This window comes from Nelusetta ayraudi, unplaced genomic scaffold (genome assembly GCF_046127955.1).
Source record: "Nelusetta ayraudi isolate G7.1 ecotype Tasmania unplaced genomic scaffold, CSIRO-AGI_Nayr_v1 ptg000073l, whole genome shotgun sequence".
NCBI lineage: Eukaryota > Metazoa > Chordata > Actinopteri > Tetraodontiformes > Monacanthidae > Nelusetta > Nelusetta ayraudi.
In genome coordinates this window covers 1011519-1037500 of record NW_027466123.1, presented here as the reverse complement: position 1 = coordinate 1037500, position 25982 = coordinate 1011519, and the positions used below count along the sequence as shown (strand labels likewise).

The window sequence follows — 25982 nt, the reverse complement described above, 5'->3', positions numbered from 1 at the left end:
GCACTGAAATTATTCTTATTCTTATTATTACTACTACTACTAGTACCACTACTACTACTACTACTAATAATAATAATACATTTTATTTATAGAACTCAAAGTCCTCAGACACTTTACAAAAAAATCTTCCAACACACAACAATTAAAATTGCAGTTAAAAAAAAAATGTGTACAAACAAATACATCAAATGCCTATAAGAGTAAAATAAGCGAAAACGTGGAGGTTAGTATCAAGTATCAGGTAGGATCACTTTATTCTTGACACGTTCTTTCCTCTCAGCTGGATTTCTCCTCATTTCACTCAGGGTCGAGAGCTCAAGACCCTCCACAACCTGAGGATGCTTTTCGTCCAAGACCTGGCGACTCAAATCAAAAAGGCAAGGATCGTGACCAATTTCAGCCTATAGCGAGCGCTGCGTTCGGGGCGTTCCGGCCCCGCAATGTTTGCTGCGAGACGGAGCGACTCGTGCACAAACCCCCCCCGCCCACGCCCCCGCCGTGAAATTTAATGAACCCGTCGAGGGCAACAGAAATTTCATTTGGGATAAGTAGGTCATCCACTTCTTCAAAGGTAGCGGCTGAGAAATGAATCACGCCCGCGCTAAATTTGGAAGCTGAGGCTGCGGGCCAAAAGCGGGCTGTCTGGAAGATGAGCCACGCTGCTTACAGAGGGTGGGCTGTTCAGTATGAAGCTGGTTTGGCGAAAGGCAGGAGTGGATGAAGAAGAAACAAGCGCCATCAGGTGGTTACCGTTTTAGATCGCGGCGTCTTTCACTCTCCCTCCCCCTCCCAAGCTTGCCGGCGAGCTACGGTGCCCTGTGCATTTAATCCTGGATACCTCGTCCACTTTCTTCGGCTGCTTCTTCTTCGTTGGTATATTCGAGGATGCCAGCTTTCGCCCTTATTATGAAACGCGCTGTCAGGCAGCTGGATTGTCCACACCAGGCTTCCTTAGAAATATGACGGTGCAAGATGGCAGCTAGCTTCGAAGGTTAGGAAAACCAAATTGCTGTCATTGTCCTGCCAGTATACACTTTTATTCATGTATTTATGGGCAGTCTATGAAGCTTTTACCAATATAAAAATCATAAATCAAGCCAGATATTACACACTGGACCTTTAAAGACTCCAACAGTGTCCTAACTAGAAAACAAAAAAAAAAGAACATTGAGGAAAATCAAACTGTGTGTTGTGCAGAACAACTTGGACTCGCAGAATTCCGAGGGAAACGCTGCCCACAAACAGAAGATCTCCTTCCTGGAGAACAACCTGGAGCAGCTCTCCAAGGCTCATAAGCAGGTGACCGCATGGGTTCCTTTTTAATTGAAGTCTCTCAGCAGCAGCAGCAGCAGCAGCTGTGTTTGCCACCAACCGCGTGCGTTACCTCCTGTAGCTGCTGCGGGACAACGCCACCCTCCGTGGTGAAATCCCCAAGATGGAGAAGAGACTGCGGGCCACCGTCGACCGCATCAAAGCTCTGGAGTCGGCTCTGAAGGAGGCCAAGGAGAACGCGGAGCGCGAACGGAACCGCTACGAACAGGAGATGGAGCGCATCAAGGATGCGGCGGCCAGGCCCAAAAACATGGGCAGGAGACCCTCTGCACAGATCGGTAGGTCACGTAGAGATAAAATGATGCGTATAGGCACCCATCACGCACCTAACACTTGTTTATGCTGCATGCATGAGGGTGACGCCACCTCTTGGTCAAACATGGTACAACAGTATACAGGGTTATCATTACTTGTCTATGTGTATAGGATTACTTCTACAAATAAAATATTGATGCAAGTTTTTCTTTTCCTTATGTGAATATACATTATACATACATATATACACATATGATTGTGTATATGTATATGTATGCATGTATGTATATATGGTATATACACATATTGTACAAACACAATTGTAATTTCAACCAGCTCAGTTTTTCTTTGTCCGTCTCTCTATTTTGAGACGTTCAAGGGTGTCTTCGACATCCTGAAAAAAAAGAAGAAGCAAAAAGCAAAAATAACCTTCTAATAATAATAATAATAATAATAACAACATGTGATGTATTAACCTGACTGTCTGAATCAGCCAAGCCCATCAGACCGGGTCAGCTGCCAGGAGCTTCCCCAGGCCTCCTCAGGTCCAGCTTCTTCCAAAGCCTCCAAAGTACCAGGGGAGACGACAGGTAACGCTGTTAGCTTTATTTTTCGCTGTATGCCCCCGACTCTCATCACTGCCACTAGGGGCGCTGCACGGCTCCTCGTGTGTTTGTAGTGTGGCGTAGACTTAGAACGGGATAGAGAAACAATTTCCGAGGCTTAACTTATTGAAACCGTTATTTTGGAAATTTAGTTTTCAGTTTTCAGTGGGTTTTATAACCCAGTCAATATGCTTAAACACGGTAATTTAAGATGTCTAAACACTAAGTTAGTTTAACATTCATTTTTATTAGTGCTCTTCTGTTTCCCTTCACAGCTCCTAAGGATGGAGCTCACTCGCCTGAGCAGAAAACCCAACGCCCACATTCAGACCTTTCCTGGGACAATTGCAGCACGCTGACGCAATCTCGTGTGTGTATATACTGTACATAAATAATAATAATAATACAAAAAAAAATATTAGTACCTTCCAAAAATAAAATCATAATGACACAACGTTGTTACATGACAAAGCAGAGAACATTGTCCCTAATTAATGCTTTAAAAAAAAAAAAAAAAATCCTGAATAAGCTGCATGAAGGTTAGGTTTAGCATCCTTTACTAACGACGTTACACTGTTCACACCCATAAGTGCTATTTCCTGTTTGTGACGTTGGTAAAATCACGCTCATTTAAAAGCGGACCCCATTTTCACAAAACATCCCTAAGAGCTGCGAAAAGTGGCTGCCATTGACAAACGGACGATTCTCTGAATTGTGGACATCTTCAAAGGGGTTCACCTTGAGGTTAAAACTAAATACTCATGAAGGTAAATAAGTATTCGCGGAACATCTAAACCCTCGTGAGGGGCTGAAGACGTTTTTAAGTGGAGAAAATGCTTCATCTTGATGCTACCCGGAGCATCATGAAGCATCAAGAAGTCGCCACAGAAAACGGGTGCATGGATGGTTGTGGAGCTGCAGGAAGAGCCGATTTGGTTTTTGGAAGCTCCTCTATTGGTTCACCTCTTGTTGCCCTGACACCACTGCCGACTGTTTCCACAGGAGCTCGTTCTAGACATAATAAATCTTGATTTGAAAATCTTCAACGTTTGTGTGTTGTTTTGTTTTTCCATCGCTACTATAGTAATTAGTGATTGATTACTTTGCGAGACAAAGTAGCTAAATAAGTAATTGGATTACTTTTTTTAATGGAGGAATCAGTAGCGGGATTACTTTGATGGAGTAATCCAAACACTATCTATCTATCTATCTATCTAGTGCAGTGACCCTTAAGGTATGCACGCAACCGAACAACAAATCAACCAACAATAAGCAGGACTTCGCATCTCTACCCCTTGGGGTCAGCATTGCTCCACGTTCACCTCCACCGCCATCATGTTGTCCCTGAGAGGAAAGCCTTAATTTTAATTCTATGCTATGAGTGGCTCGAAATCCCGCATGAATCCATTGTTTATGACAGCTTCAGACAACAGAGTTGTTTTTTAATTTTTTTTTTTTTTTTTGATGATGATGATGATGATGATGAGCTGCCTGGAAGGATCTTGCGGTATAGATATGACTTCCCGAGGAATGAATGTCCTGCTGGGAACAATCGCCATAAAAACGGGCTCTGGTGCCGGGGCCAACAGTCTCTGGGTGGTTAAGCACTGAGGGGAGTTTGCAAAGATTGACACGCAACTATGTAGTTGTATATATATTATGTATATATATTATATATATTAGAGTGTCTCACCAAAGGAGGATATTTTGTTTTCATGGTTTTTTTTTGCGGGTGTTCATGTATTTCACACGTACAATACCTGCAGAGTGCTTTGGAATGTGATATTGACTGGATAAAAAAAATTTGTGTTTCTTTGTTTGTTATGGTGTGTGTGTGTGTGTGTGTGTGTTTATATGTATATATATATATATATATATATATATATATATATATATATATATATGTATAATGTATAACACATATATGGTATGTGTAAGAAACAAAGCAACGCGCACACAAACACACACACACACACACACACACACACACACACACACACACACACACACACACACACACACACATACATGTTGTAATGTAGTATAAAATCGCACATTGTGCGTGGTGTTTTTTTTTTAAATCGTTTTAAAAAAGATCGTTTAAAAAAAATGTAAAACAAAAAAACAATAAATAAATAAATAAATAAAAAAATAGAACCTTTACTTTAAAAGGGGCTAACCGGAAGCACTTTTCCCCCCCACGCTACACCGTTCTCGACGCATCGTGGAGAGGTGGGGCCAATACACACACACACACACACACACACACACACACAGAGCAGGTTGACTGGAGGTCCGCTGCTGCTGCTGCTGCCGCTGTTGCTGCCGCTGCTGCGGCGCTCAATTGTTGACACTGCCGTCACACAGCGGAGTAAAGTTCTACCCGAAAGCCTCTCCGGTGAGTACAGCAGCCCCAGGACGGTCGACCCGGGTTGGGGTGTGTGTGGTGGTGGGGGGGTTGCGGTCCGGAGGTCGATAATGTGTCGGTTGTGTGGTTTTAGCGGGGCGGTTTGGGGGGGGTGGGGGTGGGGGGGGTTTGCTGTTGTCTCCGAGCAGCGAGCGACAGGTTAGAAAATTGCCTCTCGCCGTTCATACCGTTTGCCGATAGGTGGGCACGTTGCAGTATGAACATTTTTTTTTTTTTTTTTGCTTCCCACAAATGATTTTCGCCACGGGAAAGGGAAGATATCATTATGTACCTATTTTCTGGTTATCACGTTAAAGCGGCGTTTCGTTTGTGTGTTGTTACCCCCCCCCCCCCCCCGGCGGCTTTGTGGCCGCCTTCCCGCCCCACCTCACCCCCTCCTGGCGTGTCTTGTCGGTGTTGAAACGGTGGTGGGGGGGTCAGGTCTTCCTCTTTGTCGCATACGCACATGGATTGAAACTCCTTTGTGTTTAAGCTATCGCCGCGACCCCCACGCCCACCACCACCACCACCTATGGCCTCTAATGCCGCGGCGTGGAACACTTTAGTCCCACGCTGCTTGCTTCCCCCCCCCTTATCCTCCAATACTGCCTTTTTGTGATCCCCCCTCCCCACGAAGAACAGACTGTTTTTCGTGTCGTGCATATGTAAAAGCAGTGCTGTATTACTGCGAAAAAACCTGGCAGAGTGCTGGTGCTGGTTCCGGTGGTGGAGTTTATGCAGCAGCAGCAGCAGCAGCAGCAGCTCACATCTGTTTTGAATTGAAGCTGTGGGTGACAACAGAGGAGGGAGTCTCCTGCTGTTTTGCTGCTCTGCAAATGTTTGCAGGGTCAAAGTGCTGCTGGCCAGGGTCAGCAGCCCCCCCCCCCCCTAAAAACAAAACAAAACAAAACAAAAAAAACAGGTCAATGTTTGTAAATAAATGCTTACCTAGAAATACATTTCAGCGCAACACAGTACGAAAGCATGAGAAAAAGACTTTTTATTTTCACCAACTGTAGTCAAAAAACACCTCTGTGAGACGACACTATCCCCGCTATGGACCATAGTTTTTCCAACCACTGTGCTGTGAGATAATGTCAGGTGTGGCGTGAAAAATGATCCAGTTTCACTTAATTGGTCTTAAAAAAAAAAAACATTCTGTTGTCAAGTGACTGTGCTTTGAAAGGGAATATGAGCCTATTTTTCCACCTAGTCCTTTTTCCACCTAGTGTGCACCTAAACAGGCCCAGGTTTGGAGGATGAATAACTGAAGAGACTATATTGTCATTATTAGGCTAAAAAGTGTCATTTTATAATATTTTTGGTGGTATGCCATGTAAAAAAAAAAAATGTCCCGTGGCTCAGAAAAGGTTGAAGAACGCAGCTTTAGACTCAGACATCTCTGTGTGTGACAAGGGATTCAGAGTCAGCTGACCTGGAAGCCTTTTACGGTACAGACCTACTAGTCATAGTACTTCTGGGAAGGTGATTGATTGTATGCTGGATTTTTCTGGATGTCGTCTGTCAAGCTTTTGAGGTTCCTTCAGGGTTCAGTTGCTTCGGATATGGTTTTCGCCACACTGTTTGGTGGTTAATCGAGTGACTTAATTACTCCCAAGAAGGTCGCGGGTTAGTTGTTAGTTGTAAATGTTGTCACAAGAAGGTAGGTCGATTATTTATTTTTTTTTAGGAAGCAATACATCCTTTTTTAAAAAGTCCCGGTCTCTTGTTTACTTGGATATTGATCGTTTATTTTCCTGGGAAATTGTGACCGGACGCTCTCACTGAGAATGCAAGACTGGTTATCAAGACCTGGGTGCAAATTGTTGGTGGGGATGGAAATTGATGAACTAATATTTGCCAGCTCGTATTGCCTGATCCCAGACTGTATCCCCAGATGGTGCAATAAATATTTGATGACAGAAAAGTGTCATATGCCTTTACTTCCTGTATATATCGTAAGGAATATCAAGCTTTTTTATATCGTGATGTGTTACGTATAGATGGAACCCACAGAACCGGAGGTGAATTCAGCTTTTTTTTTTGGGGGGGGGGGGGGAGGAGAATCACAGCTTATCAATTAATCACCGGATGTGCACTGTCAAGTGAATGTTTTAAATGACAAAAATAAAAGGCTGAAGTTTGAAAGTCCAATCAATCAATCAATCGATCAATCGAGAAGCTGATTCGACTGAATTGATTGTCGGTGCGCGTCCCTAGTTAGTCGTTAAGGTTGGGACAAAGGTTACGGTTAATAATATTTGGGTGCAAAGGTTTAAAGACAAGGACCCAGTGACCAATCAGAAGGAAACAGGGGGTGTTTTTTTTTTGTTTGTTTTTTTGCTGAAGTTCTTCCTGTGTCCCAACATGCAGTTGCAAATAATTTGCCTCCCAGCCTCATGGAACATATTGGGAAAACTGCTTTATAGAGTCTCATGCGGTCCTCTTTGCTGGACAATGAAACCTTTTGATAGCCATCATCAAAGAGCTCGTCCAATGGGGTTTTGTTGTCTGGAACTGTTGGCGACACAAAACTAACCTTCCCCCTGTCTCCTGCGCCCTAGCAGGTCCCGGCCATGAAGAGCCCAGCCGTGGGCCCCGGGTCACTGAGCAGCTGAGGCCAGAGTTGAAAAACCCCTCTTTTACTGGGAGTCATGGCCGACAGAGAGGGTCCGCCTGTCTCCTCAGACCACGTCTACGTCGAGGTGGAGTACGACTACGAGTACGAGGCCAAAGACAAGATGGTGACCATCCGCCAGGGGGAGCGCTACGCGCTGGTGAAGAAGACCAACGTGGACTGGTGGCAGGTGAGGAAAGACGAGGGCGCCAAGGCGTTTTACGTGCCGGCGCAGTACGTGAGGGAGGTGCAGCACGCCGTCCTGGCCCCTCAGAAGCCGTCGCTAAGGTCCAAGCCCACCGTCTTGGAAATCTGCCACGCGTCCGACGCCAACCTCAACAGGCCCCAGCCGGAGATGTCCAGCTTCGGGTACCAGTCGCCACCGTCCATCCTGTCGCCTACCTTTGATCGGGTCGTTCCCCCGGCGCTGCCCAAGGATACAAACCAGAACGTGGGGAACCCTCACCAGGACAAGGTGGTTGCTGAACTGGTCCTCCTTCAGAGGAACAACAACCACTACCACGCGAACAACTCGGCGCTGCCAAAGACCGTGGCCGACTCGCCCACGCTCAAAGTGGGGAGCAGCGTCGACGGCAGTCCCGGGAGCGACAAGACCTCTCCGTCCGACGAACTGATCCACGTGGGACTTAGAAAACTCCACAACGATTCGGAGTCCGGGGACGAGCTGAGCAGCAGTTCTACAGAGCACCTGCAGGTATGGTGCTGCCTTTACTGATTAGATGTAGTGTGTGTGTGTGTGTGTGTGTGTGCTGGGGGGCATGAGAGCTCTTTGTTTCGTTGGTTACCAATGATTGGAGTACTGTCACCTACCTCTCGGCACTTAAAACAGAATCCTTCGGTACATTTGAACATGGAAACATGGAAAATACAACATGCGAGTAGTTTGGTTGTACTTGGAATTTTTTTTAACGGCTTCGTGAAATCTAAAATCAATGCTTGGCCGCAGATGTGCTACTCACAGGGCCCTATGTCGTGAATCCGAATTCCTTTACACCCCCCGAACAAATGCATACAATAAGTTCCTTGCCCTCTTACTGGCTCCTATATTGATAATTTAGGGGTTTCTACTCGGTCTTTTTTTAAATGTCACTCAGTCGGAAGAATCCGTGTAAGGCCGCATAAAAAAAAAAAAAAAAAAAAAAAAGCTGGAGCTGATGCTGTTTTTCGACCGCAGCAGAATCGGACGGGAGAAGCGAAAACGTTGAGGCGTCACAGACGGTCGAAGTCCGAAACCACGCCGGCCTTTTCCGGGGCCTTTTTGGCGTGGCTGTATTCCAGGCAGGGACAACCACCAAGTGCTACTTGAGCTCTTTGTCCCCTCCATCTGCAGCACTCCACTCCTCCCCCCCCCCCCCCTCCTCCCCCCCATGGAGTGAACAAAGGCAGATGGGCTTCAATAGAAAGTAGGTCATATCTGTAGAGGAGCTGTCTGTCGCCCCCAGTTGCCCTGCCAAGGGGACCACTGTGTGAGAGGGAACGTGCATGATTGGTCTAGAACAGGGGTGTCGAACATACGGCCCGCGGGCCGGATCAGGCCCGCAAACAGTTTCTTTCCGGCCCGCGAGATGATTTTGCAAAATTGCAAAAACTGCAACTTCTCAATGAAAGAGAGCGCTGTTCTAAATGTGTCCACTTGGTGTCGCGGTATCGTTTCTGCTTCGCAAACACACTCAATACTGGGGCTGAGCAAACCGGCACAAGTACATCCGCTCTCGTCTCCTGTTGGCTACCCTCAGTGCCCCAAAATGTCTCAGTCGAAACAAAGTTAATGCAGAGCAGTGTTGCCAACTTGGCGACTTTCTCGCTACATCTGGCGACTTTCCAACTCCCCATGGTGACTTTTTTTTTGTTGTTGTCAAAAGCGACTCGCGACAAATCTAGCGACTTTTCCCCGGTGTTGTTACGTTGCGACCAAGCGCAATTGGTCAATCATGCAAATTAGACGATGGCGTCATTTGCCGACTCCGAGCGACTTTCAGGACAGCCAATAGCGACTTTCCTTACTGGAGGAGTTGGCAACACTGATGCAGAGTGCAGAGTGCTCAAAGAACACCAATGAAGTAAAAAAAAAAAAGAAAACAACTGGAAGTTGTTGTTATTTTTACGTTATTATTACCATGCCGTGGTTTTACCGCTCCGGCCCGCTTGGGAATAGATTTTCCTCCGTGTGGCCCGTGAACCAAAATGAGTTTGACACCCCTGGTCTAGAATATTAAGAAACGGGCATGGATGTAGCTCCGAACAGCAAGGCAGCATCAAGGGGGGAAAAAAAGTTTTTTTTTTTTTTGTTGTTCGTTGTTACTCCTTTTGTATCAGTCTGCTCCCGTCAGACATCTGTAACATCGTCTCCCGTCCTCCTCTGTTCAAATCCAGACTCAAAACTCCAGTTTGCCGACAACTCATTTGCTCATCCGTTGCTTTATTGCATTTGTTTTATCCTGTAAAGTGTCCTTGAGGGTGACAAAGGCGCTCGTCAGATCACACATACAAACACAAACATCCATTTGGTACCCCCCCCCCCAACCCCCCCCATGAGCTGCTCTTTGGATTATGTTTCAGCAGGATACAGTTTCCCTGTGTGACTGAGGCAAATAAGGAAGAGATGCGGTGTCCGGCTAAGGCTCGGTGCTGCCTGGTTACTGGGGCAGGTAGAGCCCAACTTTCTTACCGCCTGTAGTGCCTTTTGTTGCACTGTGTTCGTTTGTTCTGGTGCAAGACAAGCGGATTAGCTTGCCAAACAGAGTCAATTCTTTCAATTTCCTGTTCTTTTACGAAGTCATCTGATTATTAATCTGACATTTTAACACCTGGCGATTCCCCGTTTTGGCTCAGTCTGTGCAAAAACCTAACCCTCCTGCACTGTGATAATGCTGTATTTACTGGTTCATGTGATTAATAACAAGTTGATGATGATGATGATGATGATGGAACCAATAATGTACGGCTCTCTGTCCGTGAAATCAGTTTGAGCTCTGACTGTTGCAGCTTTCGTTGTGCGATGCCCTCTTCCTGGTTTTCAGCCATTATCTCCTCGTCCACCAGGGGGGATCATAGGCAGCGGAATGCTAGAGTCCAGTGACGTCACAGAGCATGGCTTTGTTTTTGCCCACACCGGAGTTCTGCCAGCTTGGGAGACTGACTGACTACATTAGCGATCATATTTTGCACTCCTTTGTGCTTTGAAGCTTAAGCCACGCGACATGTCTGGGCAAGTTGTGAGACCACAAGGTAACTGGCATTGTTTACTAAGGAGACAGTGTAATGTAATGTATTTTTCTTTCAATAGTTGAAGGGAGGAGAGAGAGGAATCATTGAACTGATAGATTCTATCCTGGGCAAAATGTTCATTTTGACTGCAGACACAGGGGCTCTGAGGGAGTTTGGCAAACTGTTCTCCCCAATCCAAGCCCACTTTAGCTTTAGTGTTGTTGGGTAGTTGTGCAGTTCAAGTGTGGGAAGATTTATATTTCTAGGTTCCTAAAAGCCTGGACAGCTACGATGCTGACCAAAAATTGCCAAAACATTTTAGCCAAAGCGTTGAGGGAAAGTAATGCGGATTTGCTCGAGTTAATCTTAAAAACTAGAGGGGCGGCTTAGTTCTTCTCAAATGGGCTAACGGGTGGGTATAGATTGTAGTGGCTTCTCCGTAAAGACCGAAATGTCATCGGCATATAACGACGGGTGGCGACGAGTGTCACAAATTTGCAATAGGGTACACAGTGGGGGATCTGAGTGGCTCAAGAGAGAGAGTACGTGGATTTAACCTGGGTTGAAAAAACAGCGAGACCACAGAACAGAAGCAATGCAGTTAGAACTTCAAACTAAATCAGAATCAGAACCATACCTTAATGTCACAGGGTGGAATCAGTCCCGGACAGTGACTTTAATGAGCTTGTTGCATCTGTCATTACCGTGGAGCAAGGTGTAATTTGCAGGAGGGCCAGTCAAGAAGAATGGACCTAATGACGCTACGGCACGGAGGGAACAGAACGTGGGGTAGAACAAATGGGTACCCGAGTGTGCAGGTGACATAAGGTCTCTGTTGGCAGCACCTAGTGGTCGTCCAATGGTGCGTCGGCTGAGGGTGAGCTTGTTCTCGATCGTGGATGTCGAGGTATTTGGAGCTGTTGACCATGGATGGCTACTGGTTGGTTGTCGATGAGTCCGGGATGGTTCGTGGCTCTGCTGCGGGTGTTAAATGTGAGTTCTTTTGCTCGGCTGGCTCGAAGGAGAAGGTGGATGTCTGCGCACCAGTGTGTGAAATGTGGGACAGTTCGTTGGTTGGCTGTGTCGGAAGTCACGCCTCGGAGCGTCGTTGAGCGCTGAAGGTGAAGTGTCCACAATGCACATTAAGTTAGAAGTGAAATGTGACTAGTGGCCTAAGCGGGATTGTTTGTTGTTGATTAGCTGGTGTCCGACCGCAAACCAAGTAGATGATTAAAACAGACAATTTCCCCGGAAGTAAACAGGAAACTCCAAACAGAACATTCGCTTGAAGACGACGCTAGAAAGTGGTTCTGCTCAGGAAAATACAACACACAACACAGCGCCGCTTGCTAACACTTGCCAAATAACCACGTTGAAACAATTTATACAGTTCGGCAATAAAAAAAAAAAAACACAACTTCAATCACAACAACCCACCCTGTCGTCGAGCTCCCTTCAGCCTCACCAGTGACGCTGACGTTTTGGATTTCGGAGCGTTTCAGGCGTTGCGTCAAAGCCATTGCACCGCCGGGCCACGTTAACCCTGGTTTACAATGCTTACACATAACACACGTGCTGTGCTGTCTTGGTGTTGTCCGTTAAGGAGATTATACTTTCTAATACCGCAGCCGTTAATCACATGGTTGTTCTGTAATTGGCTCAGCCTGCCCTCTTGTCGTGTGCCTGTTTCTCTTTGTGTTGAGAGCAGACGCTGGCTGTTTGCCGCCGGATTGGAGGTGACGTGGGCTAAATCCAATTTGCTAATGTTTTCCACTGTTTGGGGTCAGGAGGTAGTAGAAGTCATCTGAGTCCCCGCCAATTTTACCTGCTGAGATAGTCGCGTCGTTCACGTACGTCTGCACGGTTTTTTTTTTTGCGTCTTTTGACTGTTGTATGTGGATTCATATTAACGTCAAAACGAAAGATAAAACTCCCAATCAATTTTATTAAAAAAGGTCAACTCTGTAGAATTTCACTCGACGGCGTTCCGCTCCCCGCGCGAGTAGGACGTTGGTTAGGATGGGTTAAACCACAGGAACTAGACTAGGCCTGAGACCATAATCTAAACGGCGTTACAGCTGTCTGTAGGTAAGCTGTGGGACAGCAGGTTTTAAAGGTCGGCCTCAACTCTTGACAAACACACACACACACACACACACACACCATCATCAATAATGGACGAACAGGCACAGACTAGAATACAATCTTCTTACGTGTCTGGATTAAGGGGTTTTGTGCTGTGCATTTCACCCCCCACCCCTCACACACACACACACACACACACACACACACACACACACACACACACACACACACACTAACCAACATGCTCCCAACGTTTTGTGCGCTCCAGAATATTATATTATTTCCTCTGTGGTGACTAATCCATTTCAGATTGAACCATAGCGTTCCCTAAATTGTTATGGGGTTTGATGGGGTATTTTTATTTTTATTTTTTGCATTTTATTCTGCATAACAAGTTGTTATGTGTGACACCACAAGCCGGGGGGGGGGGGGCACTGTAGGTAAAAGGAAGACCTCTTAGCAGAAAAGGACTTCCAGGAACAGGGCACTTGAACACAGCTTTGAGAGAGGCTACTTTTACTCCCCAATGCCCCAAGACGAAGGAAATCAGTCTTTAGCTCAGAAAGAAGGTAGCGGAAGGCTCACGATGAGAGGGGGGAAGGTTGTGCTGCGACGTCCAAGCATTTCACAAGCGTGTTAGAACTGCTGTACGTTGGTTGCATCCTCGTCGAGTACAAGGAGACAAATTCTGTAAGGGAACAAACCCGGACATGGTCGCAAGCGCAAGATTTCAAGAAGTCCGGAGAGGAAAATAGGCATCTGCCTGGAAGGTTGTTTCTGTCCAGGCCTCCCCCTAGAGTTGATGTTTCATGGATCATGGGCCGTTGTCCCAAAAGAACCCCCCTGAACTCAAAGAACGACACATCAAAGCCAGACTGAGGTTTTTTTTTGTTTTGTTGAAAGGTTAAGATGAGTTCTGGAACTCTGCGCTCTGGTCTGAGGATACTAAAATATTATTACGTAGTCGCTGGGCCTTCCGTTAAGACAATAACCCATAGCGCCGGTATACATCGAAATTAGTCCCAACGGCTCCTGAAGGAAAACCCAACACCATGGTCCTGGAGCGGCCCGCACAAAGCACAGACCTCAATCGCATTGAGAATCTGTGGCGCGTGCTCGGAGTGAATGCCAAGTGGTTGGAAACGGCACAATTTGGACCAACTGGAACAATTTTCAGTGTAATAATGGGCCAAAAATCCCTCAGGAGACCTGTGCCTACCTAGTAAAGAGCTCCTCTAAGAGGTTGCGTTCACTTGTGGCCCAGAAAGGGCACACTATTTACTATTAATAGTCTACGGGCTCTTATTTTTGGATGCCTAATTTTTCGCGCTTTCTTGTTATAACCCGGTGTGTCTATAAAATATCTTGAGCAAACTCAGTGGACACTCTGCCTCTAGTGTTTGTTGTGTGAAGACAGGGTGTCTTAACACTAAGACCGCTTGTGTTGAGCTCCCGTCGTGTCACTCAGACATCGCCGAGATGACATGAATTGCCATGACTTGGGCTGTTTGCACGTGCAGCTACCCCCTGTACTATCCGACTGGGTTAGCCGGGGGCATGTGAACCACGGACTGACAGACTTTTGTTTCATATCACTCTTCCTTTCCGTCTTTGTCCCTTGGTGTGTGTGTGTGTGTGTGTGTGCGTGTGTGTGCGTGTGTGTGCGCGCGCAAGAGGCTCACTTCATTCAGCTAGCGAGTGCTCCCATTAAGAAACCGAGCCTTAAATAGATCTCCTAAGATCCTCTAATCGGCTGACGAGGCCTCCTCCGTTCACTGGGACACCACGCTCAGCACCTCACTCAATACTAGACCACTTGACAGCCCAGTGATTCCAACTGGACTGTTTTGTTTTGGTTTTTTTGGACCATGTTTTCGTACCTGAGGAGCCCGCATTACATCGTAAGTAGCCGTCACTTCGAAACGTAGTTTTGTCTGGAGGCTCGGGCCGCTCGGCTAAGAGGAAAAAGTAGCGCAGGCGTTAGCGAGCCTCGACTCTGTCATTGTCCACGAATAGTGGCTACGATTTGTCGTTAACCCTCCCATTGGGATTGTTTGAAATCCTGATTTTGATCGGTATTTTTCCGTCTCGTTTTACACGCGGGCATTTGGTTGAAAGTGTCCCGGCTGGAACAAGAGGTGAAACGCATGGTCCTGTCGCTCCAGGAATCCAGTGCCTTTGTCTGTGTTATCTCTCGCTGTTGTATGTTACACAACATGGAGTGCAAAGTGTCATCTCAATGCACCAAAATCTCAGAATTCAGTCAGAAAGATGAAAAATGGGGGTTTATTTTTTATAAGATCAATTAAAAGAAAAGTAAATTGTCTTTAATTTTTTTTTTACCCAATATAATTCCCTTTAATTACATATTATGGTCAATTGTCTTTAGTTAATTTTTGACTAAAGTTTACATTTTATTTAAACGTTTTCATTTTCAGCACTATTTTTTAAATTACTTGTAATTGCTTGTCATATCAGGTGATTCAGGAGTTGTAAAATATATTCATATACAGTTTCTTCTTACGGCTCATGGTGAAACTCGATGGTGCTTTTCTGTCGGGGCAAATGGTCCACAGTCGAAACCCAAAAAAGACATTCAGCTGTAGCCGCGCGGTCCCCGACGAGAAATCATGACCCAGTTACTGCCGGTAATCCAGTGTGGAGACTATCTGCTTAGAGATATAAGTAAGCTAGCTTTCATTATGCTTTACCCAAGCAGGAGGCCAATTAATATTCGCACATCATACTCTCGCTGGCCCAAGTTTTGTGTACACGTTCAGCATTTCTCAGCTATTTTCCCTCGAGTTTAAAAAATACACAAGTCCATATTTGACGATGAGTTGCCGATGTGTCTTTGAAACGGGAGGAGCAGGTTTAAAACCCGTCTTCGCGTGGTTCAGAAAATTGCAAATATTTAATCACGTCTTTAGAAGTATCCAGGCAGGCTGCGATTGACTTGTAAATTAAAAGTATTTGTTTGTTTGATTAAGAGGTCAAATCTTCCAAAACAGAAATTATCATTCAGGTCTTGCTTGCTCGGAAACTCTTTTTTTTTTTTTAAGGGTTCTAACCCTCCCACTACTACCCGCAACTCTGTATTGTATAGTTGTATGTATTTGTCTAGTTTTCCTCGGCATGGAGGGCACGGTTACAAATGGGACAGATGTGATCCCCCCCCCCCCCTCCCCACCCACATCTGAGAGCTGAGATGCTGCCCATGAATCAGTCAATCAGCAGCTTTGTCCTGCCGCGTGACGACTCAGACTGGATCGCATAACCCGAGTTAACGTTTGCCGTCTCCTTTTCCTACCTCTACCATCAGACGACATCACCCGTTGGTCCGGGTCGGCCTGACTCGCCGGTCTACACCAACCTCCAGGAGCTGAAGATCTCCCAGTCCAGCGTACCCCCCGTCCCCTGCGGATCCCCTCTCCACGTTCTGGGCGATTGGGAGACCCACCGGGACCCGAGCGGCCGGCACTTTTACTACAACCGCGCCACTGGCGAGCGCACCTGGAAGCCGCCGCGTACCCGCGACACGGGCAGCAGCGTCCGAAGAGACAGCCAGGGCGTGATGGAGAGCGAGGTGAGCCTCGCAGAGCACGTCGTACTTCCTTCTCCGCCATATTTGTTCTCTCTGACGCGGATGGCATGAACGCGAGACTTAACCCCCCCCCCCCCCCAAAAAAAAAAACACATAATGGGTAAAAAATCTATTGCATTTTAAAATATCGATACTGGGATTTATGCATCTTATTAGTAGTGATGGGCATTCCGGCTCTTTTTAGAGAACCGGCTCTTTCGGCTCCCAAACGGCTCTTCAAATTTTTTGGTCCCTAAAATAATTTATTACTACCAACAGTAATAAAAGATTATGCGTAATATGAATTACTAATGTAAAAAAAAGAAACGTGGACTATGTCCAATGTTTATAATATAAACACACCTTTATTTATACACTCTAGAGTGATAAAAAACTAAGATAGTAAGTGCAAAAAACAAATGTTAAACTATTTACAAATGAACTTAAATAACTATTGACAATTTTAAACTTTTAAACTTAAACTTTTTATGTTTCTTTCTCTGTAATTATCTGCCCTGTTTTGGAGAAGATTCTCTACAATGCACAGTCTCCATGCCGTCACATGTGTAAGGCGTCGGTAAATTGAAGCCTTGCAGTTTCGTGGCGGTGGAATCTGCTCAGCGAGCCGCGCTGTTGCGCAACAAAACGGGTCAAACAACCCGGCAAGCGACCCGGGTGATAATCGGCTCCGATCGGCTCCTCTTCTGCAAGTATGAAGAATTCCCCCCAAATCAATTCAAAGGACGTTGATCTAAGAATGTTAAATTTTCTCTTCTGACGCAATCTCACCAGTGTTACCTGTATTCCGACACCAGGATAGTGACAATAGACGTCGTAATTGTGGGGATACGTCCATTTTATTCTGAGCTGTCCTTTCTCAAGGAGAGGCCCCGAAACTTCTCTGGGAAGAAGAGGTGGATCAATTTCCTGATTATTTCCTCGGGATGTAAACTCGGAGGACTTCACTCCGGATCGATCGTAATTGGAGTGAGGCAATACCCCAACTATTTAGAGTGCATGTAAGTGCACCGAGTGAAATCTCAGCGGGTCTTAAGCTGAAAAAGCTGCAGTGAAGTTCTGTCGAAAGGCTTCCTAACGCGTTCCGGCCAGAGAAACAGGAAGCTTGTCTTTCACGAAGTTCTGGTCCCTCACCAGAAATTGCACTCACTCGTCTGAACGGCCAGCGCCGCAGTCACGTGCCGGCTTCCTTAGTGGTGGTTTGATTTCGGAGGGTGAAAACGGCTCGGAGCACAAAGGTGCCGTTGTCGTCTTCGTAATCAAGCGGCCGCTGGAATTAAAAATGCCATTAAAAATAAACGTTCTCTGTAGCCACTGTCCTCGGAGGAGAACTGCCCCAGCAGCACCAACTCCAGCCACTCCGAAAGCCAGTGTGGGTCGCCCCCTAGAGGCTGGTCCGAGGAGCTGGACCAACACGGAAACACCCTCTACGTCTCTGAATACACCCATGAAAAGGTGACCTCTCGTAGTCGCATGACGACACCACTTTACTGGCAGTTCATAGTCAACGGTTCTCTGACTGACTGTTCTTCTCCCTCGCTAGTGGATCAAACACGTGGACAACCAAGGCCGACCCTATTACTACAGCGCTGATGGATCCAGATCAGAGTGGGAGCTGCCCAAGGTACAGCTTTGACACGAGGGCCCACTGCATCATCATTCTTTTTTTTTTTTTTTTTTAGCTCTTGCCCTATAACTGGATGGGTGCATCACATGGGACTCTGGCTATTACTGGATGTTTGACATCTAACCGGGCACGCTGGGAATCAAACAATGTGCCGCTGACATGGATGTAATAATACTCTCGGAGTCCACAGTAGAAGAAGAGGTCCCGTGGCACACAAGGTGGTCGGTTCAATGTCGTTTATTGGTTAAAATGCCCATGCAGCCAAAGGTGACCAAATCGCGTGCCGTGGAACCTCTTCTTCCGCCGTGGACTAGAGGCCGACGTGGGCAAACTACGACACGTGGGACCGTATGCGGCCCGTCAAGCTTTTTTTTTTAATCCTTGAAGAAATTATATCAATAGTAAGTCGTGAAATAGCTCGTTTTTTGTCAATTTTTTTTTCAGTGTTTTAATAGTCATTTCAATAAAGAGCTAAACACCGTAGGGCTTTAAAGACACGGACCACGTACGGGCCCCCAGGCCGTAGTTTGCCCACGCCTGGTCGAAAGACGACAAGAAGAAACAACAATGGGAACGCGCAGTTCTGAGCCTGCACAGTTTAGTGAACTCTTAATCTCAGCTCAGCGTCGCCCCCCTGTGGCGAGTTAGAGGAGAGGCAGCGGACAGGAAGGAGTCGGACTGAGAGAAATCTGCCCGTATCTTAACGTTAGCGGGTTTTTCTTTGTCACCCCCGGTCGCCTCCGCAGTACAACAACCCCGTGCATTCCGGAGAAGCCCCCAAGAGCCGCAGCCTGGAGAGGAAGCAGCAGGACAACATCGTCCTCACCAAGTGGAGACACAGCACCTACGTCTTAGACACCAGCGACAAGGTGAGACCCACCACCGGGGGGCAGCAGCCGGTTGTTGCGAGTGAAATTTTTGCCCCTTTTCTGTTACCGGAGCAGTTTTCTTTGTGTGTTCTTCCATCACGTGTGAAATTAGCTTTGTGTTTGATTGCGTCGTGCTAGTGATGCCATCAGCTAAACCGGGTTTACAATTAGCTTGATTTGATCACGGATGAACAAATCAGCCCAAGAGTGATCCTGAGCTGATCCTGGTGGATTATTTTCCGAGGCTTTTTTTTGTGAATGATGTATTTTTTTGTTTGTTTGGGGTATTGTACCAACCAATCAAATCAAAGCAGCACTGATGCGAGTTAAAAAAAAAAAAAAAAGAATAAATAAATATATATATGTATGTGTATGTCTATACATATATATATATATGTATACATATATATATATATATATATATATATATATATATATATATATATATATATATATTTATTTATTCTTTTTTTTTATAGACATACACATACATATATATATATATACATATATATATATATACATATATATATATATATATATATATATATATATATATATATATGTATATATATATATATGTATGTGTATGTCTATATATATATATATATGTATATATATATATATATATATATGTGTATGTATATATATATATATATATATATATATATATATATGTATATATATATATGTATATGTATATATGTATATGTATATGTATATATATATATACATGTGTATATATATATATGTATATATATATATATATATATATATATATATATATATATATATATATATATATATATATATATATATACATATACATACAGTACATACATAAGTGGTGCCCTCCTTTTCTTTCACTAATATATAATATAATATAATGTCATGTCATATAGTATTATGTAATATAGTGTGATGTTTGTTGTGCTCTAATTCCCGTCAAAAAAACAGCAGAAATATCTAAAACATTTACAAAAATTTAAAAGTTTTTGTGTGAAACTGAAATCTGAACCCTAAAAAAAAATGGCCTGTTGACATCACGTCACACGAAGGCCCCGGGGTCCAAGTTCACACGACAGTCAAAACTGATGAGAGGTCCTTTGAGCTTTCCACTTTCCAATTGTGCGTTCTGCAAACGGCCTTTTGTAAAAAGCCCCGGCCAATCAGCGGAAAAAAAAAAAAAAACAACAAAAAAACAAAACCTGCTCTCTGTTACTAAGCTGCTTTGACCGCTCTGCCCTCTTTTGTTGGCAGGAGGGAGTCCGAGGGCCCAAGCAGAGCTCCCCAGACTCTGACTCCTGCCCCTCGTCTCCCAAGAACCACTCCACTGTTAGTATCTCGGCTCGTGCAATCAATTTTGCTTTTTTTTTTTTTTTTTTGGAATGTTTGCAGAATTGTTAGGGCTCCCCCTGCTGGTAGTATTTGACAACGGCGGAAAGTTTGCGACCGCTTCGAGCCGCCGAAATCGATTCCAAATCCATTCCAGTTTTCTCCAACTTTTTCACATTTGTGTCTCGTCTCGCCCCCTTCAGCCGTCAGAGAAGTGCGGAGTCCTCAACGTCACCAAAATCACGGAGAATGGCAAGAAAGTCAGGTGGGAACGACAGTGGACAAAAAGAAAAAAAAAAAAAAAAGATTGATCATTTTGTATTGCATTGCAAACCTTTTATTGTGTGTTTTTCTTGTTTTTCTTTCTTCCGGCACGCAGGAAGAACTGGACCTCCTCCTGGACGGTGCTGCAGGGTTCCTCCCTGCTCTTTGCGAAGGGCCAGGGGGGCACCGCCAGCTGGGTACGTATCCCATAAGCCCCTCGTTGACGCTCCTCAATGCTCCTCAATGTAACCTCGAGTGAATCCCTGCCTGTCGTCGCCAGAAGTTTGGCGGCAACCAGTCCAAGCCCGAGTTCACCGTGGAGCTGCGCGGAGGCTCGGTGGAGTGGGCCTCCAAGGAGAAGTCGAGCAAGAAGCACGTCATCGAGGTACAGACGCTGCTGCGTTCACACCCCGCTTGTCGACTCTCGTGCCGGAGTGCTTTTGTAACCTGGAGGTCCCGCATTGTCCCACCTCAGCTGAAGACTCGACAAGGGACGGAGCTGCTGATCCAGTCGGAGATCGACAGCGTCGTCAACGACTGGTACCGAGCCCTCACCGAGACCATCAACACACATGTAAGAAAAGATTCTCTTGTGTGTAATGATAATGATAATAATGATCATCATCATGATAATGATGATGATGATAATAATGATAACAATAATGATGATAATAATGATCATCATTATGATCATAATGATGATCATAATGATAATAATGATGATAATAATGATCATCATTATGATTATGATGATGATGATGATGATGATGATGATGATGATGATAATAATAATAATGATGATAATAATAATGATGATAATAATGATAATAATGATCATCATTATGATGATGATAATGATAATGATAATGATAATGATAATGATAATACTAATAACGATAATAATGATAATGATAATGATGATAATGATAATGATAATAATAATGATGATAATAATGATGATGATGATAATAATAATGATGATAATGATAATAATGATGATAATAATGATGATAATGATCATCATCATGATAATGACGATGATGATGATGATGATAATGATAATAATAATAATAATGATAATACTAATAACGATAATAATGATAAATGATAATAATAATAATGATAATAATGATGATAATAATAATAATAATAAATTTAAGGATGTGCGATACCAATATTGGGTATCGGTACCGATACTGGGGTTGATTACTACTGCTGCTACTTGTACTGATAAATGTGTATCGATAAATATTTAAAATATCGATATTTTAAACCCACCCCTAATCAATACCGATACCATTATGTTACTCGTACTCGTAAAGAACGTGCCGACACAACCACGGCACCGATACCAGTTGTACACGCATGCATACGACAATTTTTGTTGCATTTGTGTCTGTACTGCAGTGGAAACTTGTTCTAGGGGAAACATGCTGCTGAATGTTGTTCAAATCACAGAAACACCTGTGGAAAAATTCAAAAATCAAAGTCGCCGTGTAAAGCGCAATGGCCTTATAAAGTACTTGGTGTTGGTGAGTGCTGAAATGCAAGTATTGGTACTCTACAGGTACTGCCCAGAAAATTAGAATATCCTGAAAAGGTTGTTGTATTTCTGCAATTCAACTTAAAAGGTGAATTTGACATATTATATAAAGGAATAATATGCAAATCAATATATTTCAAGTTTTTATTTCTTTGGATTTTGCTGATCAGGTCTTGCAGCTTAAAAAAAAGCCCTCAAATTTTATAATAATTTTCTGAGTTTGTGAGTTTGTGGTTTTAATAAGCTGAAAATCTTAATCAGCAAAGTTGCAACAAGGAACTGCTTGAGATGTCAATTTGCGTGTAATGGCTCAATAAAATTTGTTGGTTTCATCTTTTATGTTAAATTGCCAAAATAAAACAACTTTTACTTGATATTCAAATTTTTCGGGTAGTACTGTACTTGTGGTATCGGTGCATCACTAATGAACAAGAAGAAGAAGAAATTTAATTAGAAAGCACTTTTCATTAAAAAAAAAAAAAAAAAATCTAAAAGTGCTACAAATTAATAGAAAATTGAACAATAGAAAGGACGAATTAACGAATGAGTGTTCCCTTCAGGCCTGGGAGTCCGATGAGGCGATCGAGGAGGACATGCCGGAGTCTCCAGGTGCCGAGAAACAGGACAAGGAGAAAGACCACAGGGACTCCCGGAAGAACGGAGGTGGGCAAAACATTCTGACCCCGTTGCTCGGCGCCTCGCGGAAATACTGCGCACTAACTCACATCACTGCTTGTCCTCAGCAGTGAAGAGTTCTGTCAGCATGGACCTGTCGGACCAGAAGAAGACCAGGATGAAGCTCAAGAAGTTCCTGACGCGTCGACCCACCTACCAGGCCGTCCGAGACAAAGGCTACATTAAAGGTAGAGCTCCGGCGCCGGTGGTTCAAGGGGTTTTGTCCCGCCGGTTACCAGCAGATGGCGTTGTAAACAGTCGTGCTTGCGATTGCTGTTCCACAGATCAGGTGTTTGGCTGCAGTCTCACCGGCCTGTGCCAGCAGGAGGACACGTCGGTGCCCGACTTTGTCAAGACCTGCATTGAGCATGTGGAAAACACAGGTATGGCGTGTCACTGGTCCATATGTAATGCTTATGTAAAAGGTGAAGTGTGTGGTATTTGGAAGATTTTTAAGAAGAAACAGCGGCATCTGGTGGTTACATTTTAGACGGCAGCGTCTTTCACTCTCCCTCCCCCTGCCGAGCTTGCCTGTGAACTACAGTGGCCCGCGAGCACAAACCTGGATACCTCGTCCACCTTCTTCTTCGTTGGTTTATTTGAGGACGCCAACGTTCACCCTAAATCAGGCAGCTGGATTGTCCACACCAGGCTTCCTTAGAAATATGGCGGTGCAAGACGCTTATTTTTTTTTAATGTATATTCTTGTATAGAAATAAGAACCATTCTGAGGGTAGGAAAACCAAGTGACTTTTATTGTACTGCGTGCGATTATACACTTTTATTAATGTATTTAAGTTTTTACCAATATAAAAATTATAAATCAAGCCAATTATTACACACTGGAACTTTTAAAGGTTCTATTCTAAACATTTCAGGACCGAAATGCTTGGTTTTGAGGTTTTGACCTCCTGCTAAAAGCGACGCAAAGCCACTTACATGAGAGAGGTATTGGCGCCCTTTGACCACAGTTTTCCCTCCCTGGCTTGCAGGTCTGGACATCGACGGCCTGTACAGAGTCAGCGGGAACCTGGCTGTGATCCAGAAGCTCCGCTTTGCTGTCAACCACGGTACGCAACAGGGGGCCGACCTGCCTTAGCGCCAAGTGTTAGCCAAACATTCCTTGCGTGTCTTCTCGGCCGCTTTTGAACAGTGTTAAGAGACACTCCTGTTCTTGTCTCCACCCGGCGTAGACGAGAAGGTGGACTTGAATGACACCAAGTGGGAGGACATCCACGTCACCACCGGAGCTCTCAAGATGTTCTTCAGGGAGCTCCCCGAGCCTCTCTTCACCTACGGATCCTTCACGGACTTTGTCGACGCCATCAGTGAGTGGTCGCCGTCGTTCCTAATTTTGGCCACAAGATGGCGACATGCACCGGTACACTCGGCACACGTCCTCTGACCTGCCGCCTCTCTCTCTCTCTCTCTCTCTCTCTCCCTCTCTCTCTCTCTCTCTCGCTTCAGAATGCTCCGACCACAAGCAGCGGGTGAATCACATCCGAGACTTAATCAAGAATTTGCCAAAACCCAACCACGACACAATGCAAGTCCTCTTCAGACACCTGCGCAGGTAAGGAGGTGGCTCGGCGACACTGCTGAGGGGAAAGCGAAAAAATGTTTGCGCTTGTGCTTGACCCTACTTCCTCGTCACAAGGAAAATTGTATCAATTAAAAATAAGAAAATGAAAAATGAAAAATGAAAGAGAGGAAAAAACTGATATTTACAATTTATGAACAGTGGGATTATGTGCAGTTATCTACGTGATGCTAACATGTATAAATAAGTGTTTTATTGCACCCTTGCACAGAGAAGTTGTTCAGTGAACAGACGCTCAACCTGATGCTCAACGTTCTGTCTCCCGCAGGGTGGTCGAACACGGGGAGACCAACCGCATGACCACCCAGAGCGTGGCCATCGTCTTCGGACCCACGTTGCTGCGGCCCGAGACGGAGACGGGCAACATCGCCGTGCACATGATCTATCAGAACCAGATCGTGGAGCTCATACTGCTAGAGTACGAGAGCATTTTCGGCAGGTAGAATCCTTAAAAAAAAAGAAAAATTGAATCCAAACGTTGTCGCCCACTTCTTTCATTCCCCCCCGAGCCCCCCCCTCCCTTTTCTCTGACTGAGCTGGACTGTTGTGGACCAATTGGTTGTTCGAGAAGTTTCAAAGAAGATGGGACAGCTCATTACGGAGTGTTACAGGGTGTTGAAGGAGTCTGGCAGGACGGTTCAAATCAGTCAAACTTTGCACACAGATTTCGTCTTTTTGCTGCTGTGCACCCACAGGCCGTGTAATGTTGACACGTGGATGGATTTGAGTATTCAGGTTTGTTTTTGTTTTTTGTTTTTTTACACATAGACTGAAATCCTTCAGGAATTGACAATGGAAAGCAACTGCCCCAAAAAAGAGAAAAAGAAAAGAAAAGTAAAAAAAAAAAAAAAAAATACCCCGGCAACTTCATCGCCTCGCTTCGTCTGCGATGTGGTTTTTGGAAGTTGGAGTTTAAATTTTGGCGGCGGCGGGGCGGGGGTGATCAGTGTTATGTCTTTGTAGCACTTGCATGGGCTGTACCTCGTCATCGCCTTGAACCCTGTGAGACATGATTGTCCCGTGACTTGAATAGTGGATGGACAAAATCACCCTCGCATTACCAGCGGTGTGTGTATGTGTGTGTGTGTGAGTGTAAATGAACTAAGTGGAATTAAACCTACGCAGGCTGTATCCTCGTCTTGACACTTTGTACGAACTATGTTGTCGTCTTGCGTGTTGGTTTTGTGTTTTGTTTTTCTTATTTAAAAGTCTGGCGTTTTAGCTGGCTGAATTAAACGTCTGCGCCTGTGTCACTGGGAAACTAAGTGGATTCTTGAAAACTGTAGTGTTGTCCTCGTTTCTTTTTTTCTTTTTTTCTTTTTTTTTATTGTAACATGAACCTTCTGCGAATTTATGAGCCCATCTGTTCACATAAGCTAATGTTCTTGAGTATTTTGGAGAAAAAAAAGGGGACACTGGGAAATGAGGTGATGTCAGAATACAAAGTGAAAACCTTCTAGTGACTGGTATGTATGCTGTGACAAGTGAATGAATGTTGACATATATATATATATATATATATATGTATATATATATATATATATATATATATATATATATATATATATATATATATATATATATATATATATATATATATATATATATATATATATATATGTATATATGTACACATGTATTTGTTTTGCTTTTTTTCTTTTGGACTATTCTGAATGCTCTGTACGAAATGAAAAGAAATGATACTGGACTGTTACCTTTCCTTTGAAAGTGTTTCTGTGGTGTGGTTCTCTTGTTTGGTCTTGGTCAGCTTCTCATTTTGAATGTAGTTTTCAGGCCAAACTGCTGTTTCTGAAGATGCCTAATAAAGGAAACAACTGACTAAACGTAGGGAGCCTAAGTTTTTTGCTTTTTGTCACACCAAACTCCTTGTCAACACGTACATGGGTATATTTAAAAACTCTTGTTGTTTTTCATGTCC

At 44.4% G+C, this 25982-nt stretch overlaps 2 protein-coding genes across 5 annotated transcripts in view; both read left to right on the top strand.

Moving 5' to 3' along the window:
- Positions 1–2685, top strand: part of LOC142899491 (kinesin-1 heavy chain-like) — a 13043-nt gene extending 10358 nt beyond the window's left edge. Inside the window, exons 22-26 of the mRNA XM_076043092.1 lie at positions 306–377; positions 1198–1299; positions 1394–1610; positions 2081–2177; positions 2468–2685. Of these exons, the coding sequence (XP_075899207.1) occupies positions 306–377; positions 1198–1299; positions 1394–1610; positions 2081–2177; positions 2468–2474 (495 nt within the window). The 3' untranslated portion in view covers positions 2475–2685. The remainder of the gene's footprint in view (positions 1–305; positions 378–1197; positions 1300–1393; positions 1611–2080; positions 2178–2467) is intronic.
- Positions 2686–7157: 4472 nt separating this feature from the next.
- LOC142899524 (rho GTPase-activating protein 12-like) lies at positions 7158–24508 on the top strand. Of its 4 annotated transcripts, none has more exons than XM_076043145.1 (17): positions 7158–7931; positions 15852–16115; positions 17442–17585; positions 17674–17754; positions 18504–18626; positions 19887–19961; positions 20165–20226; positions 20341–20422; positions 20509–20610; positions 20701–20799; positions 22329–22431; positions 22512–22631; positions 22728–22826; positions 23436–23513; positions 23637–23771; positions 23911–24016; positions 24312–24508. In XM_076043145.1, exons 1-17 carry the CDS (start codon positions 7254–7256, stop codon positions 24484–24486), a joined length of 2526 nt encoding a protein of 841 aa, XP_075899260.1. In that variant the 5' UTR covers positions 7158–7253; the 3' UTR covers positions 24487–24508. The 4 variants fall into 4 exon arrangements, with proteins under 4 accessions (XP_075899260.1, XP_075899261.1, XP_075899259.1 ...); XM_076043144.1 differs by having other exon boundaries at positions 7159–7931; positions 20506–20610; positions 22515–22631; XM_076043143.1 differs by having other exon boundaries at positions 7159–7931; positions 20506–20610.
- Positions 24509–25982: the final 1474 nt, after the last annotated feature.

What these genes read in the sequence shown, in the direction of transcription:
- LOC142899524 (XM_076043143.1), top strand. Translation starts at nt 7,254, where the DNA reads ATGGCCGACAGAGAGGGTCCGCCTGTCTCCTCAGACCACGTCTACGTC. An exon ending in TCTTAGACACCAGCGACAAG is followed by an intron (nt 18,627 to 19,886) that starts GTGAGACCCACC and finishes TTTTGTTGGCAG; the next exon opens with GAGGGAGTCCGAGGGCCCAA. An exon ending in CCGAGACCATCAACACACAT is followed by an intron (nt 20,800 to 22,328) that starts GTAAGAAAAGAT and finishes TGTTCCCTTCAG; the next exon opens with GCCTGGGAGTCCGATGAGGC.